The sequence below is a fragment of the Rattus rattus genome, chromosome 5, assembly GCF_011064425.1.
Source record: "Rattus rattus isolate New Zealand chromosome 5, Rrattus_CSIRO_v1, whole genome shotgun sequence".
In the NCBI taxonomy this organism is placed as follows: Eukaryota; Metazoa; Chordata; class Mammalia; order Rodentia; family Muridae; genus Rattus; species Rattus rattus.
This window is the reverse complement of record NC_046158.1, coordinates 97,837,544-97,852,305: the sequence shown is the minus strand read 5'-3', so window position 1 is coordinate 97,852,305 and position 14,762 is coordinate 97,837,544. Positions and strand designations below refer to the sequence as shown.

At 43.5% G+C, this 14,762-nt stretch overlaps 1 protein-coding gene across 1 annotated transcript in view; it reads right to left on the bottom strand.

Annotated features, from left to right (window-relative positions):
- The window catches only part of Rtf1 (RTF1 homolog, Paf1/RNA polymerase II complex component), a 58,058-nt gene extending 50,858 nt beyond the window's left edge, over positions 1 to 7,200 (bottom strand). The window contains exon 1 of the mRNA XM_032903976.1: positions 6,991 to 7,200. Within this exon, the coding sequence (XP_032759867.1) occupies positions 6,991 to 7,200 (210 nt within the window). The remainder of the gene's footprint in view (positions 1 to 6,990) is intronic.
- Between the last annotated feature and the right edge of the window lie 7,562 nt (positions 7,201 to 14,762).

Below are 14,762 nucleotides of genomic sequence, written 5' to 3'. Positions count from 1 at the left end.
TGGATGCTGCCATGCTTCTCAACATGATGATGATGGGCTGAACCTCAGAGCCAGTTGGCCAGCCTCAATTAAATGTTGTCTTTTGTGAGCTGCCGTGGTTATGGTGCCTGTTCACAGCAATTAAACCCAAACTAAGACAACTTGACTTCTCCATCTTCAGAGTTAAAACATTTTCTGTTTCTACATCTGGTGGTTTGCATCTGTAATGGCAGCACTTAGGAGACTAAGGGAAAAGGACTGTTCTGAATTCAAGGCCAGCCTGCATTACACAGTAAGATATACCAAAAAACCCCTGAGTTTCACATGCATAGACCTCTTCACTCGCTCTGGGTTTCTTTCAGTTTCATAATGGCAATCAGTCTTTTCTACCTAGCTTCTTGTGTACACACTGGTTCCTTAAAAATGAACACACAATACCCTCCCCTTTATTCTTCAGTCTCCTAATCTCCTTTTCCTAACATCTGTTCCAGGTCTCAGCTTAAATGTCATCCATATCAGGCCAGTATAAAGCCTACACATACCAGCCCTTCTTCATAACCTGCAAGCCAAGTCTTTTTTTTTTTTTTCTGGAGCTGGGGACCGAACCCAGGGCCTTGTGCTTGCTAGGCAAGCGCTCTACCACTGAGCTAAATCCCCAACCCCTGCAATCCAAGTCTTGCCCTTTCTCTGCCAACTCTCCCTGTGAGGTCCTTGAAGGCAGCAAACACTTCCATTTCATTCATCTAGCCTAACTCGTCTGTTGAAAAATAACAATCTCTACTCTTCAATGAACATTAAATATACTGAGGGACCCAGTCTCAAATGAGTTTTGAGTTGGTGAGATGGCTCAGCAAAAAAGGGAACATACGGCCTCCGAGCCTGATAGTCTGAGTTCGGTTCCCAGATCCTTAAAACCTGCATGGTGAAAGAAGAGAACCACTTACATCCTCGGCTTCCATGCATGTGCTCCCTACCCAAACAAAGACAAGACAGAAAGATTATTAAGTGGGCTTTGCATTTTCCTTAAAAGCTGTGGTATAGGGGTTGGAGCTAGAGATTAGTGGTAGAGCCTAGGTTTGCTCTCAGGAATGAACACACAGGTATACAGACGGACAGGCAAACAGAAACACACACAGAAGTAATCAGAACTGCCAAGAGACTTCACTCTTCTCCAACTATTTCCAAATAAAAGCCAAGTGAAAATAATTTAGTAAATAAGCTGCATCAAGCAACAGTTAACATTGTTATACAAACTTAAAAGTCCACGAGTTAACACTGCCACTCACATTCATTACAGCCTTCAGAATCTGCCTCTGACTCAAAAAAAAAAAAAAAAAAAAAAAAAATTAAGTAAAAGCCTAACTTAAATTCCCCAAGTTTTATGAGAAACATTTATAGGATACTTTATATCAATGGTTTATACAATATGCTAAACAAAGGTCCTAGAAAATATCTAGTGGATCTATTCAAAGTAAATATGCCAAAGGACAGTCTATTTTTTATTTATCTATTTATTTATTTTGCAGTATGGGAGTTGGAACCTAAAGCCTCCTGCATGCTGGGTGAGCACCTAACATTAAATCTTATCTCCATTTTGAAATGATTTCACCAGGTAGCCCAATCAGTCTAGCCTTCAGCTTACAAGCAGGTCCTAAACTTATGATTCTCCTGCTTTGGCTTGAGTAGAGTGGCTGGGATTACAGGCTGTGCCACCACGTCATCTTCAAAGACAAATTTCATTGCTGTCACTTCAAACTGATGAGAAACAAAGAACGACAAAGTTCTATAAAACAGGAATGGTGGCTCACATGTAACCCTGACACTTGCAAGCCTGAGGTAGACACACTGTCAGAAGTTTCAGGCCAGCTGGGCTACAAGTGACACACTTTCAACAGAAACAATAACAAAGAAAGAAAAGAAAGAAAAGGAAGGAAGGAAGGAAGGAAAGAGAGAGAGGGAGGGAGGGAGAAGAGAGAGAGAGAGAGAGAGAGAGAGAGAGAGAGAGAGAGAAGACTAAAACATTTTAGTATAAATATACCTAAACAATTTTGGAAAAGGCAAAGCAGGAAGACGGATGTGGGAGCTTTGTTATATAGTCTCGTCTGGCCTTGACCTTTTGCTCCCCCTGCTTCAGGTTCCTGAGTGCTAGGATTACAGCTGTGAGCTTCCATGACAGGCTAAGGCTGAGTAAAGCACCAATGACAAGTATCCTACAACTTAAAAAAGCAGGAAAACTATAACGTGGCCAAAATAAAAGTCACTATCAGTTTACATGCAAAAGGAAACGCCTCCAAGGCCCAGAAGTGTAACTTAGTGGCAGAGCATGTGCCCAGCACGTGTAATGCTTTGGGTTTGATTCCTGGCATTTTACTTACACGTACGTATGCACACACACACACACACACACACACACACACACACACACACACACACACACACACACACACACACCCCTACCTCTCCAAATTTTCAAATTGAGATCAGAGTTTTGGAACTGGCAATATAGACTCAGTTGGTACAATGCTTGCCTAATCTCTTTAATTCCATCTCCAGCACCTGGAGATGTGGTGGACGCCTGTAGCCCTACACTTGGGAGCAGAGGTACTCAGGAAACAAAGGCAGCAGGATCATCCTTAGCTGTCATACTAAGTTTAATGCCAGCCTGGGCTCCATCAGACTTCATCTCTAAATATACAGAAAAAGACAAACACACAGACACACCCCATATCTCAAGAATGACTGACTGAAGACAAAGAATCCCGCTGTCCTTGGTGTCTTTAATCCTAGCACTCCTGAGGCAAAGGCAAGTGAATCTATGAGTTTGAGGCCAGCCTGGTCTACAGACAGAGTTTCAGAACAGTCGGGGTTATACAGGAAGCTCTGTATCAACAAACAAACAAAAGAATATTTAGGTCTGGAGATCCTGCTCAGTGGTTAAGAGCACTGGCTCTTTCAGACGAGCTGGGTTCAATTCCAGCACCAACACAGTAGCTCATCACCATCTGAAACTCCAGAGCCAGGAGACCCAACACCCTCTTAAATCTTCTACAGGCACCAGGCATGAGTGTGGTACCTAAACATACATACGGGTAAAATATCCATATATTTAAATCTTTTAAAAAATTGGAAAAACAAAAAAGGCATCTCTAGTGATTGGGTATACAGCAAATCATGTATTCAGTATGCATGACGGCCTGGGTTCAATGCCAGCAGCAACAAAAATCAAAAACTATCCCACCAATAAATTCGTGTTAGAGATTTATATGAGGTACCAGCTTTGGTACTTTAAATATCTGTCAAGTTCTTCCGGTTGCATGTATGCCCTTAACTTGGATACAATACAGGAAACACAAGCAGCTATTTTTCTCCCCAACTAGTTACAATTTCTTACTAAGAATGATGAACTTGCATACAAGCAGTGAGCTCAATGGTGAGCATGAATCATAATTGCCTGGCCTGTACCTGTTACAAATATAGAATCCAGGACTTTAGTCTCTGGGGTCTGGTTTATTAGAGGTAGGAACTATGCCCCATACCCCCATAAATTTTACTTGATCATGTGTGCCTTTTTAAAATGTTACATATGCATCATACACGGTGTCGGGTTGTGACAGTCAATCTATATTCTACATAAGGAAGCCAAGCTGGCTTCTGACACTGCACCCCCCCCCCTTCAATAAGTACTAAGTTGGAGGTGCTACAGCAATTCCAACATAATGGCTTAGATTCCTAACTAGGAAACTCAGGGGCAGGGCATCCTTACTAACTGTGTGCCACTCTTCTGTTAAGACACTTGCAGATCTGTCATGTTTTGTTCTTTCTTCAAGGATCATGAAGAAGCCCAGTGTCAAACCTCCAATGAGAACTCAGCAGTAGACAGCACAGCCCAAGGCCAGGCTTGGTCAGGAAAGATCCAGGTTGCGATGGTTATGTCTCCTAAGCTGCTAAATCAGGTTGACTATAAATTTCTTCTAGAACACTCTGGTAAAGCCACCTGAGACAGAGAGCCAAGAACAGAGCAAAACAGACAAAAACAAAAAACAGCCCAGAAGGCACTAGTGCCCCTGTTCGGATGTACAAGGAAAGGAACTGATCCAGTTCTCATCCGATAGAAAACATGCTAACAAGTAACTGAAGGGGAGGCAAAATTATTGTTAAAATACTTTTGGTACTACTTAGAAATTACATTTTTTCAAAGAGAAATTTAGAGTTAGACCGAGTTTGACCTAAAGCTGCAGCCTCCTTCACTTCCTATTTTGGAAATACTTTCTTAAAAATGTATTTATTTTTATTTTGTGTGTATAAGTGTTTTTGCCTATATGTTTATGTACCACACGTGTACCTAGTGCCTGTGGAGGTCAGAAGAGGGGATCTGATTCCCTAGAACCAGAGGTACAAATGGTTGGGGGACAAACCCAGGTACTCTGCAAGAACAGTAAGATGCTTTTACCACTGAGCCATCTCTCCAGCCCCTGGAAATATTCTTTGTAAATCAGGTAAAATATCTCTACCACCAATGAACGCACTCCACCCAATCATTCACCAGAATTCTGTGGGAAAATTCATTAAGGTCAGAATAACTGGTAGTTTGCTTCATTCCTCTTAGAAACAGATACCTTAAAAGGGCTTTATCAAGCACCCCAAACACTTTCTAACTGATTTGATAACTCTATTTAGTGAACCTTAAAAACATTAGTTTTAGCAACATGGAAATTGGCCATGAAACATTATTCTGTAGCTGAGCATGAAGTTGGATGTGGTAATGGTTCAAGTTTGTAATCCCAGCACTCTGGACACTGAGGCAGGGGAACTTAAGTTCAAACCCAGCAAGATCCTTCCTCATAAACAAACCAAGGTTCTGGAGAGATGATTCGGCTGTTACAAGAACTTGCTGTGTGTTTGCAGAACACCTGAGCTAATACCCAAATGACAGCTCTTAACTGTAACTCCAGTATGAGTTGAATACCTTCTTCTGGCCTCTGTAGACAGTGGGCAACAGGCACACACCCGGTCCCGATATACACATGAAGGAAAAACATTCATACACATAAAAAAAAAAAAAAAAGACATCTTTTAAAAAGTAAACAAATCAAAATAGTAATTTCCTAACAGCCCACATTTTTTCATTTTGCATTATGAAAAACTAAGAGACTATACTAACCTGATATAGCAGAAACAGTATGGTTTTAAATGGGTTAATTTCCAATTTTACTACTTACTAGTGAATTACTTTAGCTTCTTTAATCTCGTTTTCTTAGAATGGAAAGTGGAAAAATAAGGTCAACTCACCATGACTTGAAAATGTGACAATGTAAATCGGGCATTTTATCGAGGTATCTAATTTATCCCAGATATAACATAAATGATTACAACTACATTCCATAGACCACAAAACAGAGGGGCAGACTCTAATGTTTCTGCCAGTCTAAAAATTTACAAATAAAACTTTTTATAGACAGCAACACATCTTTGGTGAATTTTTAGGAGACTTTCAATAAAAATACCTTCAATTTATTCACTCAATTCCTACCCCTAAACAGGGGTTCCTGTCCTTAGATAGTCCTTCTACTGGCCCCTCACTTTCCTACCTTCCTACCACCATTTTTAAAGTTCTCTCTCTCTCTGGCAGGTGTGGTGACCCATGTCTGTAACCCTGTACTTAAGAGGACAAGGTAGGAGAATTGATTTAATTCAGTGACAGACCAGGTCCTGGACTCACTTTGTAGACCAGGTAAGCCCTCCTTTTTCAAATCCTGATTAATTCTGAGACCTCTAGTCTATTACTAAGGACTCCCAAGAAAGCTTTTATATAAAAACTTTGTAGTTTATACCAACATTTTTTATTATAAACATGTGATTCATGCAACTGTCCCATTCAATACCCAAGGTGATGTTATTATCTCCATTTTACAGAGGAGACCAAAGATAAATGGCTAGAAAGAAATTAGGATTCAGAGTTATAGATTCTGAGTTTAGTACTCTATCTACTCCTTTTATAAAGCTATTGTATCTTGCCAACCCTCCCTTTATGTCATTTACTCATGAAGCATGGAGGAAGTCATCTTTGAATCTCCTGATAGCATTACAGTACTGCTACACGAACAGCTTCCTCCCTGCAGTGTTTCTTAAAGTACAGAAGCAATTCGGAGTACTCCAAGACGTTAAGACCACAAGTTACTTACAATACTTCTCAGATCCTCAAGTGAAAATGAATCCCAATTCTCAGATCTTCAAGTGAAAAAGAATTCTATGCTGCTGCGTAAAAAAGGCTAAGAGCTTGGGCCACAGTCTCTCTCTGCTGCCCTACAATTCACAACTTCCAGTTATCTGTCCTCTTTTCTCCTCTCAAGAGTTTTTATTTATTTATTTATTTATTTATTTATTTATTTATTTATTTATTTATTTATTTTGGTCTGACATCCCAACGGGAACCCATTTCGAACATAAATGACCACAGATCAAAGAGACTACAGCGATGTCTCCCCTCAACCTCAGGAACCTCGGAAGCTCTTCGGAACATTTATGGGTGTCCCTTCTATGTCCACATGCCTGGCTTGAAAAACTTCATCTTCCAGAGTCCACACCTTCTAGACAAATTTTCCCTCCCACCGCCCCATGCTCACCCTTGCACCTCCTCCAAAATCTCTCAGCCATTGGGGTTGGCGGGCGATACTTCCTATCTCGCCCAGCCTGAATCTCCCGGCCTTAAGTCATGACGCCCCGATCCGGCCCAAGCAGACAGCGGCCCCCTCCAGTACCCCAAACCCCGAGGCCCATCAGCCCGATCCCTGCCCCGCCTCCCGGCCCAAGGCGCCAAGTCCTCGGGGCTCGATCTCCAGGCCTGGCCCAGGTTCCCAGGGCCTAAGATTCAGCGGAGAGACAGGAAGGGACTACAGCAGAGGACCGGACAACCAGGCGGGCAGGGCGCTCGGGCCGGGCGACTCCCAGCTCCCGTGGCCAGGACTCAGCCCTCCCGCTCTGCCGGCCCGCGCCTCCGCGGCCTGCCCTCACCTGATCCAGGTTCTCGTCGCTGCCGCTGTCTTCCGTATCCGAGTCGATCACGACACGGCCTTTCCGCTTCTTTACCATGGTGGTCCCCCGGCTCCCACGCCGGACGCCGTCCGGACTCCCCTCTTGCCCGCCTGCCAGTGGGACCGCCACTGCCGCCACCACCGCCGCCGCCACCGCCGCCGCTCGACCCACACAAAGGCGACCGCGCATGCGCGCTCCGCTCCGCCCCTGGCCCCGCCCCCTGCCTGGCGCACGCCGTTCGCTAGCGCCTGGCGCCCCGCCCCGCCCCACCTCCGACGCAGACGAGGGGCGGAGCCATGCTCCAGAGGGTTCCGGACAGGAGCTCCGCGCGGTCTCTTCCTGAAGTCCGGAAGCTTCTGCTGTGTTCGAGTTGTAGGCTGCCCAGGGGTTCCCTACTTGAAGCAAATTTGAGCCACCAGATCAGGATTCACTCTGAGGAAGCTCATGCATAGCCCTGGAAAACGACCCCAGGGACCACCCACACAGACCACAGCCCCTGGAAATTGCTGAGAGCTTGGGTGGAGGAACCGGAGCCCGCATGCCTGGGCTGTTATTAGTGAACTGCGACCCAAAAACTACGGAAGACAATCCCAACGATAATAAAATTAGTTTCGAAGAACTCAGATTCATTGTAGGGAAGCAGCAGGTGTCGGGGTGTGAGATGAGCGGGGAAGTGGCCCGGGAGGAAAGCAGTAACTTAATGAGCTGTGCTAAGGAGTTTCAAACTAGCTTGAATGTCCTGTGTCTTTGATAAGGGACGACAATGTGTTCAACACTGGAAGAAACAGAATAGAGAGACAGATGGGTTCTGAATTATTTGCTAGGTAGAATCCCTAGGATTTGAGATAAGTTGGGGCGCAGAGGAGGCGGGGGTTGCAGATTCTGATTTAGGAAGGTAAGTGCAAGCTTTATCAAGATAAGAAAATGTAAGAGGTTTGGAGGGGAAGAGAGCTGTAGAAAATGTTTTATGTCTGTTGAATTTGAGGTCATCTGACAAAAAGATTGACACTGGGGGGTTGGGGAGTTAGCTCAGTGGTAGAGCGCTTGCCAAGCAAGGGCAAGGCCCTGGGTTGGTCCCCAGCTAAAAAAAAAAAAAAAAAAAAAGATTGCAACTGGAAGTGTATTTTTATATATCATTTATGTGCAGCAGGGCTTATGTTATTAGGGAGTATAAACAGTAACAATTTGAAGCTGTTCTCAAGTCTTAGAGCACACCAGTTCATTCATTCTGATAGACAACTTTAGAATTCAAATCTTAGCTAAGTTGATGAATTCTTGCTCTCTTGCTCACTATCCCACTTTGACTCTCTAAGTTTGTTTTGTTTTGTTTTTTCTCAACTACAGTACACATCCCTTGCCAGGTGTGATGATTGTACACCCATAGTTCCAGACACTTGGAAGGTTAAGACAGGAAGAACATAAGAACACAAGTTCAAGGCCTGCCTAAGGCTGCTTAATGGGTCCAAGGCCAAGACCCTGTCTCAATCAATCAATCAATCTAAATAAATACCAGGCAATGGTGGCCTATGCCTTTATTCCCAACACTTGGGAGGCAGAGGTGGGCAGATCTCTGCACTCCAGGCCAGCTGGTCTACAAATCAAGTTCCAGAACAGCAAGAACTGTTACACATAGAAATCCTGTCTTGAAAAGGAGGAGGAAGACAAAGTATTGGGTGTAGCTCAGTAGTCGTGCTTAGAAGCATATGCAAAGCCCCAGGTTAATCTTCATTGTTAAAATCAGCAATAACAAATGTCCCTGCCTCAAAATAGTAACAGCCCCATTACTCATCAGACCTTTAACGGTAGGTTAGGCTACATAACAAAACCCAGTCATTCATTCGTGTGTGTGTGTGTGTGTGTGTGTGTGTGTGTGTGTGTGTGTGTGTGTAAAACATATGTATGTAATATATGTATGTATGTATAATATATATATGTATACTGTACTGGCTGGTTTTATGTGTCAACTTGACACTAACTGAAATTATCACAGAGAAAGGAGCCTCAGTTGAGGAAATGTCTCCATGAGACCCAGCTGTAAGGCATTTTCTCAACTAGTGATCAAGGGGGAAGGGGCCCAGCCCATTATGGGTGATGCCATCCCTGGGCTGGTACTCTTGGGTTCTATAAGAGAGCAAGCTGAGCAAGGCAGGGGAAGCAAGCCAGTAAGAAACATCCCTCCATGGCCCCTGCATCAGCTCCTACTTCCTGACCTGCTTGAGTCCCTGTCCTGATTCCCTTTGGTGATGAACAGTGACATGGAAGTGTAAACTGAATAAACCCTTTCCTTCCCAACTTGCTTCTTGGTCATGATGTTTGTGCAGGAATGGAAACCCTGACTAACATATACCTAATGCCATCCCTAGAAAGAAAACACTGTCTACCGCTAGCTACTTGAAAAGATGTTTAAGATTACATTGAAGAAAACTAAGTAAGACCCCAATACTATTTTACTCCTGAAGAGTTTTACCTAACAGTAAACCCTAGACATCTGCTCCCAGCATATTCTCACACCAAGTCCATGGCCAAGATTATCCAAAAGGACCACAGAAACCACAAACTCCTGAATTCCTAGGCACCCTTAGGCCTGGTGCCTCTGGTAAGGACCCTTTAAGTGTATTGTTCATCACAGGATTGTTGAAAAAGCTATAATATAGTCAATGAATTCTAAAGATTGTCTTCAAGTGAAATCTGTTGACATTTAAGCCATCTACAGATGGTCCTCTAAGGATTCATGGGCAAGGGCTGGAGAGATGGCTCTTAACCATAAGAGCACTGGCTGCTCTTCCAGAGGTCCTGAGTTCAAATCCCAGCACCCACATGGTGACTTACAACCATCTGTAATGAGATCTGATGCCCTCTTCTGGTGTGACTGAAGACAGCTACAGTGTACTTATGTATAATAAATAAATACATCTTAAAAAAAAGAAAAGTGCCTGTGTCCTGAGATTGTTTTCTCTTGTGTGTCTGGTACCAGAATTTGAACTTAGAATCTTGTGCAAATCAGCTAAGAACTGTACCACTAAGCCATCTTTTGAAGGCTGGGTGTAGTGATACATAACTGTAATCCTAGAGGTGGGAAGATCATTATGATTTCAAGATCAGTCTGATTTATATACCTAACAACGAATTTTATGACAACTAGAGCCAGTGAGACATTCATGATGGCCTTGAACTCAGAGTCATCCTCCTATCTCACCTTCCAAGTGTTGAGATGACAAGAGGGCACCATGAGTACTAGGCAAGTCAACCCGGGGCTTTCTTGCATGCTAGACAAGCCTCTCTCAGCTGAGCTACACTCTCAGTCTCAAAGAGTTAACTATCATTATTGTTTTGTTTTGAGACAGGGTTTCTCTGTGTAGCTCTGAAAATCATTCTACGGATGAAGTTGGCTTCAAACACAAATATCTCCTCTTCTGCCTCCTGAGGGCTGGGATTAAAGGTATACACTGCCACCACCAAGCCAAAGGGTTGTAGGTTTTTTAAAAAAAAAAAAGATTTATTTGTTTTATGTATATGAGTAAACTGTTGCTGTCTTCAGAAGAGAGCATCGGATCCCATTACAGATGGTTGTGAGCCACCATGTAGTTGCTGGGAATTGAACTCAGGACCTCTGGAAGAATAGTCAGTTCTCCTAACCTCTGAGCCATCTCTCCAACGTGGGCTTAGGCTCTTATTTCTTGCATTTTATCAACTTTTCCAACTGAAGGCTTATGGGTTATGTTAGTGGTAACAGGAACAACAGAGACACAATTCCACACAGTCACAGGCAAGAGTCTGAGGGGTTCTCTTAATCTCTAGGGACCCTCAAATCAGGTTGAACCAGGTTTTTTTGCTTTAAAGTGGAAATGAAATTTCAGGTCTATTCCAATGGATTTTTTATTTAAAATATTTTAATATAGATTTTAAAATTGTGCTTTGTACTGACTGGTTTTGTGTGTCAACTTGAGAGAAGCTGGAATTATCACAAAGGAGCCTCAGGTGAGGAAATGCCTCCATGAGACCCAGCTGTAAGGCATTTTCTCAACTAGTGATCAAGGCGGGAGGGCCCACTGTGGGTGGTGCCATCCGTGGGTTGGTGGTCCTGGGTTCTATAGGAAAGCAAGCTGAGCAAGGCAGGGAGCAAGCCAGAGAAACACCCCTCCATGGCCTCTGCATCAGCTCCTGCTTCCTGACCTGCTTGCATTCTAGTGCTGACTTCCTTTGGTGATGAACAGCAATGAGGAAGTGTAAGCTGAATAAACCCTTTCCTCCCCAACCTGCTTCTTGGTCATGATGCTTTGTGCAGGAATAGAAACCCCAATTAAGACATGGGTTAAGAGAAATAAAGTACTTAGTAAAGAATAAGGCATATCCAAGTTCACTCAAGGGGCAGAGGCAAGTAGATCTCTGTGAGTTCAAGGCCAGCCAGGACTGTATAGTAAGACCCTGTTAGGGGTTGGGGATTTAGCTCAGTGGTAGAGCGCTTGCCTAGGAAGCGCAAGGCCCTGGGTTCGGTCCCCAGCTCCAAAAAAAAGAACCAAAAAAAAAAAAAAGACCCTGTTAAAAGATATACCCCCATTTGGGTACCAGTTTCTCACAGAAGAGTCTTAATTAAACGCCTTAGCATTGGACATGTGTAGCATTTTAATGGCTTTCAAGTTCTAAATGAAAGGATTGCTATGAAAATCCTCCTGCCTTTTCCCCTTTTGGTAAGTGAGATTAAAGGGTGGCTGTGGAGGTGCCTCCCATGGGGTTATAATTTGATGAGGTAAAACAGGAAAGCTGAAGTCACACAAGACCTGGCACATTTTAAAAACATTTTTTATTTATTTATTTATTTTTATTTTAAATAGTGTTTCTACTGAGATTCTGAGACAACTGTTAGGGAAGGAGGGAGGGATTAATCAACTTTGTTAATTATGTTAATTATGTTGGACCTCCTTCACCTTGCCATGTCTTCATAATTTCCCATCTCCCTGTCCTGCCTTGAGTCCCATAAACATGTGCATGGTTGTCTAATGTTTCAAAAAGCAGCCTCTTCTTGAGCAATGCCTATGTAGATCTTATCTCATTCACATATATTGGTGAGGGTGGCAGATCTGTGGATCTAAGGAAGATATAAATGATCAATGTTTCTTTGTTGGTTCAAGTGGCTTGTGTCTGGATTTTGTTGTGGTCAATATTTCTGGCAAGTGCTACTCCAGCTAGGACCTTTCCTTGGTATTTGGGATTAAGATATCCGTCAGAAGAGCACGTCTAGCTAACATTAGTGTGTAATCTATAAGAGTGCTCAGCTAACGCTCATGAAGCATAGCAGGCAAGAGAAGGGAGAAACTTCTGAGAATTGGGTCTCAGTGGGGATAAGCATATCTCCGTACTCAGGGCCATTACGACTGCTGGGGTGGGGGGAGGTATTTGCCACCAATCCTTATAACCTGAGTTCAGGTTTATGAACCCATGCTACCGTGCCTTTAAGCAATCAAGGCTAAAAATTAAAATAAAATATTGTTAGTTTTCTTTGTTTGTTTGTTTTTTTGTTATCAAATTTCTGGGCCACAACTTGTGCCCTGAGACAGGTCCAGTCACCCATCCTCAATAAGCCATGTTCTTTCCTAGAGTTGGCAGGCTCCTTTTACACAGATCACACCAGGGAAAAAGCAAGCCCCAGACATAGGGTACTTAACCATGTCTCCTGGAAGCCTCTCACTGAAGGAATAACAGAGTTGTCTCTCCCTATCTCTGTAGTCCCTACCTGAGTTAAGGTCAGGTTCTCTAAACCATTGATCTCTCTCTCCTCTACTGCAATAGTTTCTCTATTTAGCAATAATAACCTAATATTGTTCAATAAAAGAAGCCCAAAAGACAAGACCAATCACCAACAGAAACTGCATCAAATGGTTGAACAGAAGAACCCCAGATTGCTCAAAAGAGTAAAGGTAAATAGGAAGGCAAATCGTGTGCCTGGATGAGAGAGACTTACCAAAGATCCTATTTTCTCAAGAATCCAAAACAAAGTCCCAAGTTGATTTTTTGCTTCACCAAGTAGAGGTAAAAAGCAGCTCATGAGGGTTGGAGAGATGGGTCAGTGGTTAAGAATACGTTCAGGGTTTGGTTCTCAGCACATGGTGCCTACTATTCATTGGTTCTGATACCTTCAGGCCCCTGAGGGTACCAAATACACATGTTGCACTTACATACGCACAGGAACTAGCCTAGCAAAAATAAAGATACTCTAAAGAGATACTTTGTGTCTCTCAATCTATCAGATGATTTAAACAAAGAACCTCAAAGAAATGGGAGCTTCCCAAGGGATCTTAAGTAGGAAGAAGGAACAAACAAACAAACCCCCAACTTGTCTCTGGGAAAGATTTTCACAGTTTTTATAGGAAAAATTAGGCGGGAAGACAGACTAAAAAGGCAGGGACTGTTTTAAGGGGCCTCAACCTTTCTCAGGGGATGAAAGTTGAACGTAATTAGAGGGACTGTGGCAGACCCACACACACACACACACACACACACACACACACACACACACACACACACACACACACACACAGCTTCATACTTATATACTTATACTTAGATAGCTAGCAGGAGTTATGGCCTCGAACTCCCAGATATCCAAATACTTCTGCTTCCCCAGAGCTGGAATAAAAGTGTGGGCTACCAGGTTAGTCTTGCTTTTAATTTTTAATTTGGCTCTTTTAATTGGCTTATTGAGGATGGGTGACGGGAGCTGACTTGGGACACAGGTTGTGAGCCCCAAGTTGGAAAACACTTTAATTGAAGTGTACACAACGTATGCAACAGCTCTGCTGGGTGGATTACGTGAGGGGCACGATTGAGGAAAGCCTGGATTGGTTGCTATCTAGGTGTACAGTGGCTCTCCAGAAGCAGTTAAGTGGATTTCTGAAGTCACACAGCGGACAGTTCTCAAGGGACTACAGAGAAGACAGACAAGTGGCCAGGCAAGTGAAGGGAGTTAGTAGTGCGGAGATCCTGCTTGAAAAATAAAAGGATTGGTATTTATATATGAGGGCGGATTACAAGAAGTAGAGCGGAGAGCTCGCTCACAAAGGACAGGAAATTTCAGAAAGCGAACCCGCTGGGGGAACTTTGAATACCAAAAGCCTCAGGTCGTCCCATGCTTTAGGATACCTTCTGATACTCTTGTATGATCTGAAACTCTATACACCTAGTTTGGTGCCGGACCGGAAAAATAGATGGACCTGCACCGGAAGCGTGGAGAACCGGGCGGGGAAAACAGGAGGACTGGGCGGAAGCTGTATGTGGGGGTCTGAGACGGTAAGCTGACCCTTCTCCTAGATGGGAAACTCAGGGACAAGGAGGCGGGGAAGAGTCCTAGCAGGTGAGGGTTGAGGGGCTGTCACTCCTCGGGAGCGCCTAGCTTCCGGAGGTTGGGGACGTGGTTAACTCCGCGCCAGCCGAGAGGTGAACGCCTGGTCTTCAGAGTGACTTTTGTCTCTGGTTTGTGATTTCGAATAATTTAATTGTGGAGTCTCCTTTTCGTTAGTCTTTGTCATTGGAATAATACTAGAAGTTACCCGTCTCAGGATCAGGATTATTGTGAGAAATCAATAAAAACACACGGAGAATAGTTTCTGGTAAGCCCTAGATTAACAGTCGTTTCTGTACATAGTAGTACAGTCATAGTACTAGGAGCAATGTGAACACCCTATTAAAAACTCACCGTTAGCTTCGGACCGATGTCACCTGGTTACTGAGTTTGAGTTTCTTGCAAGAAATTACTA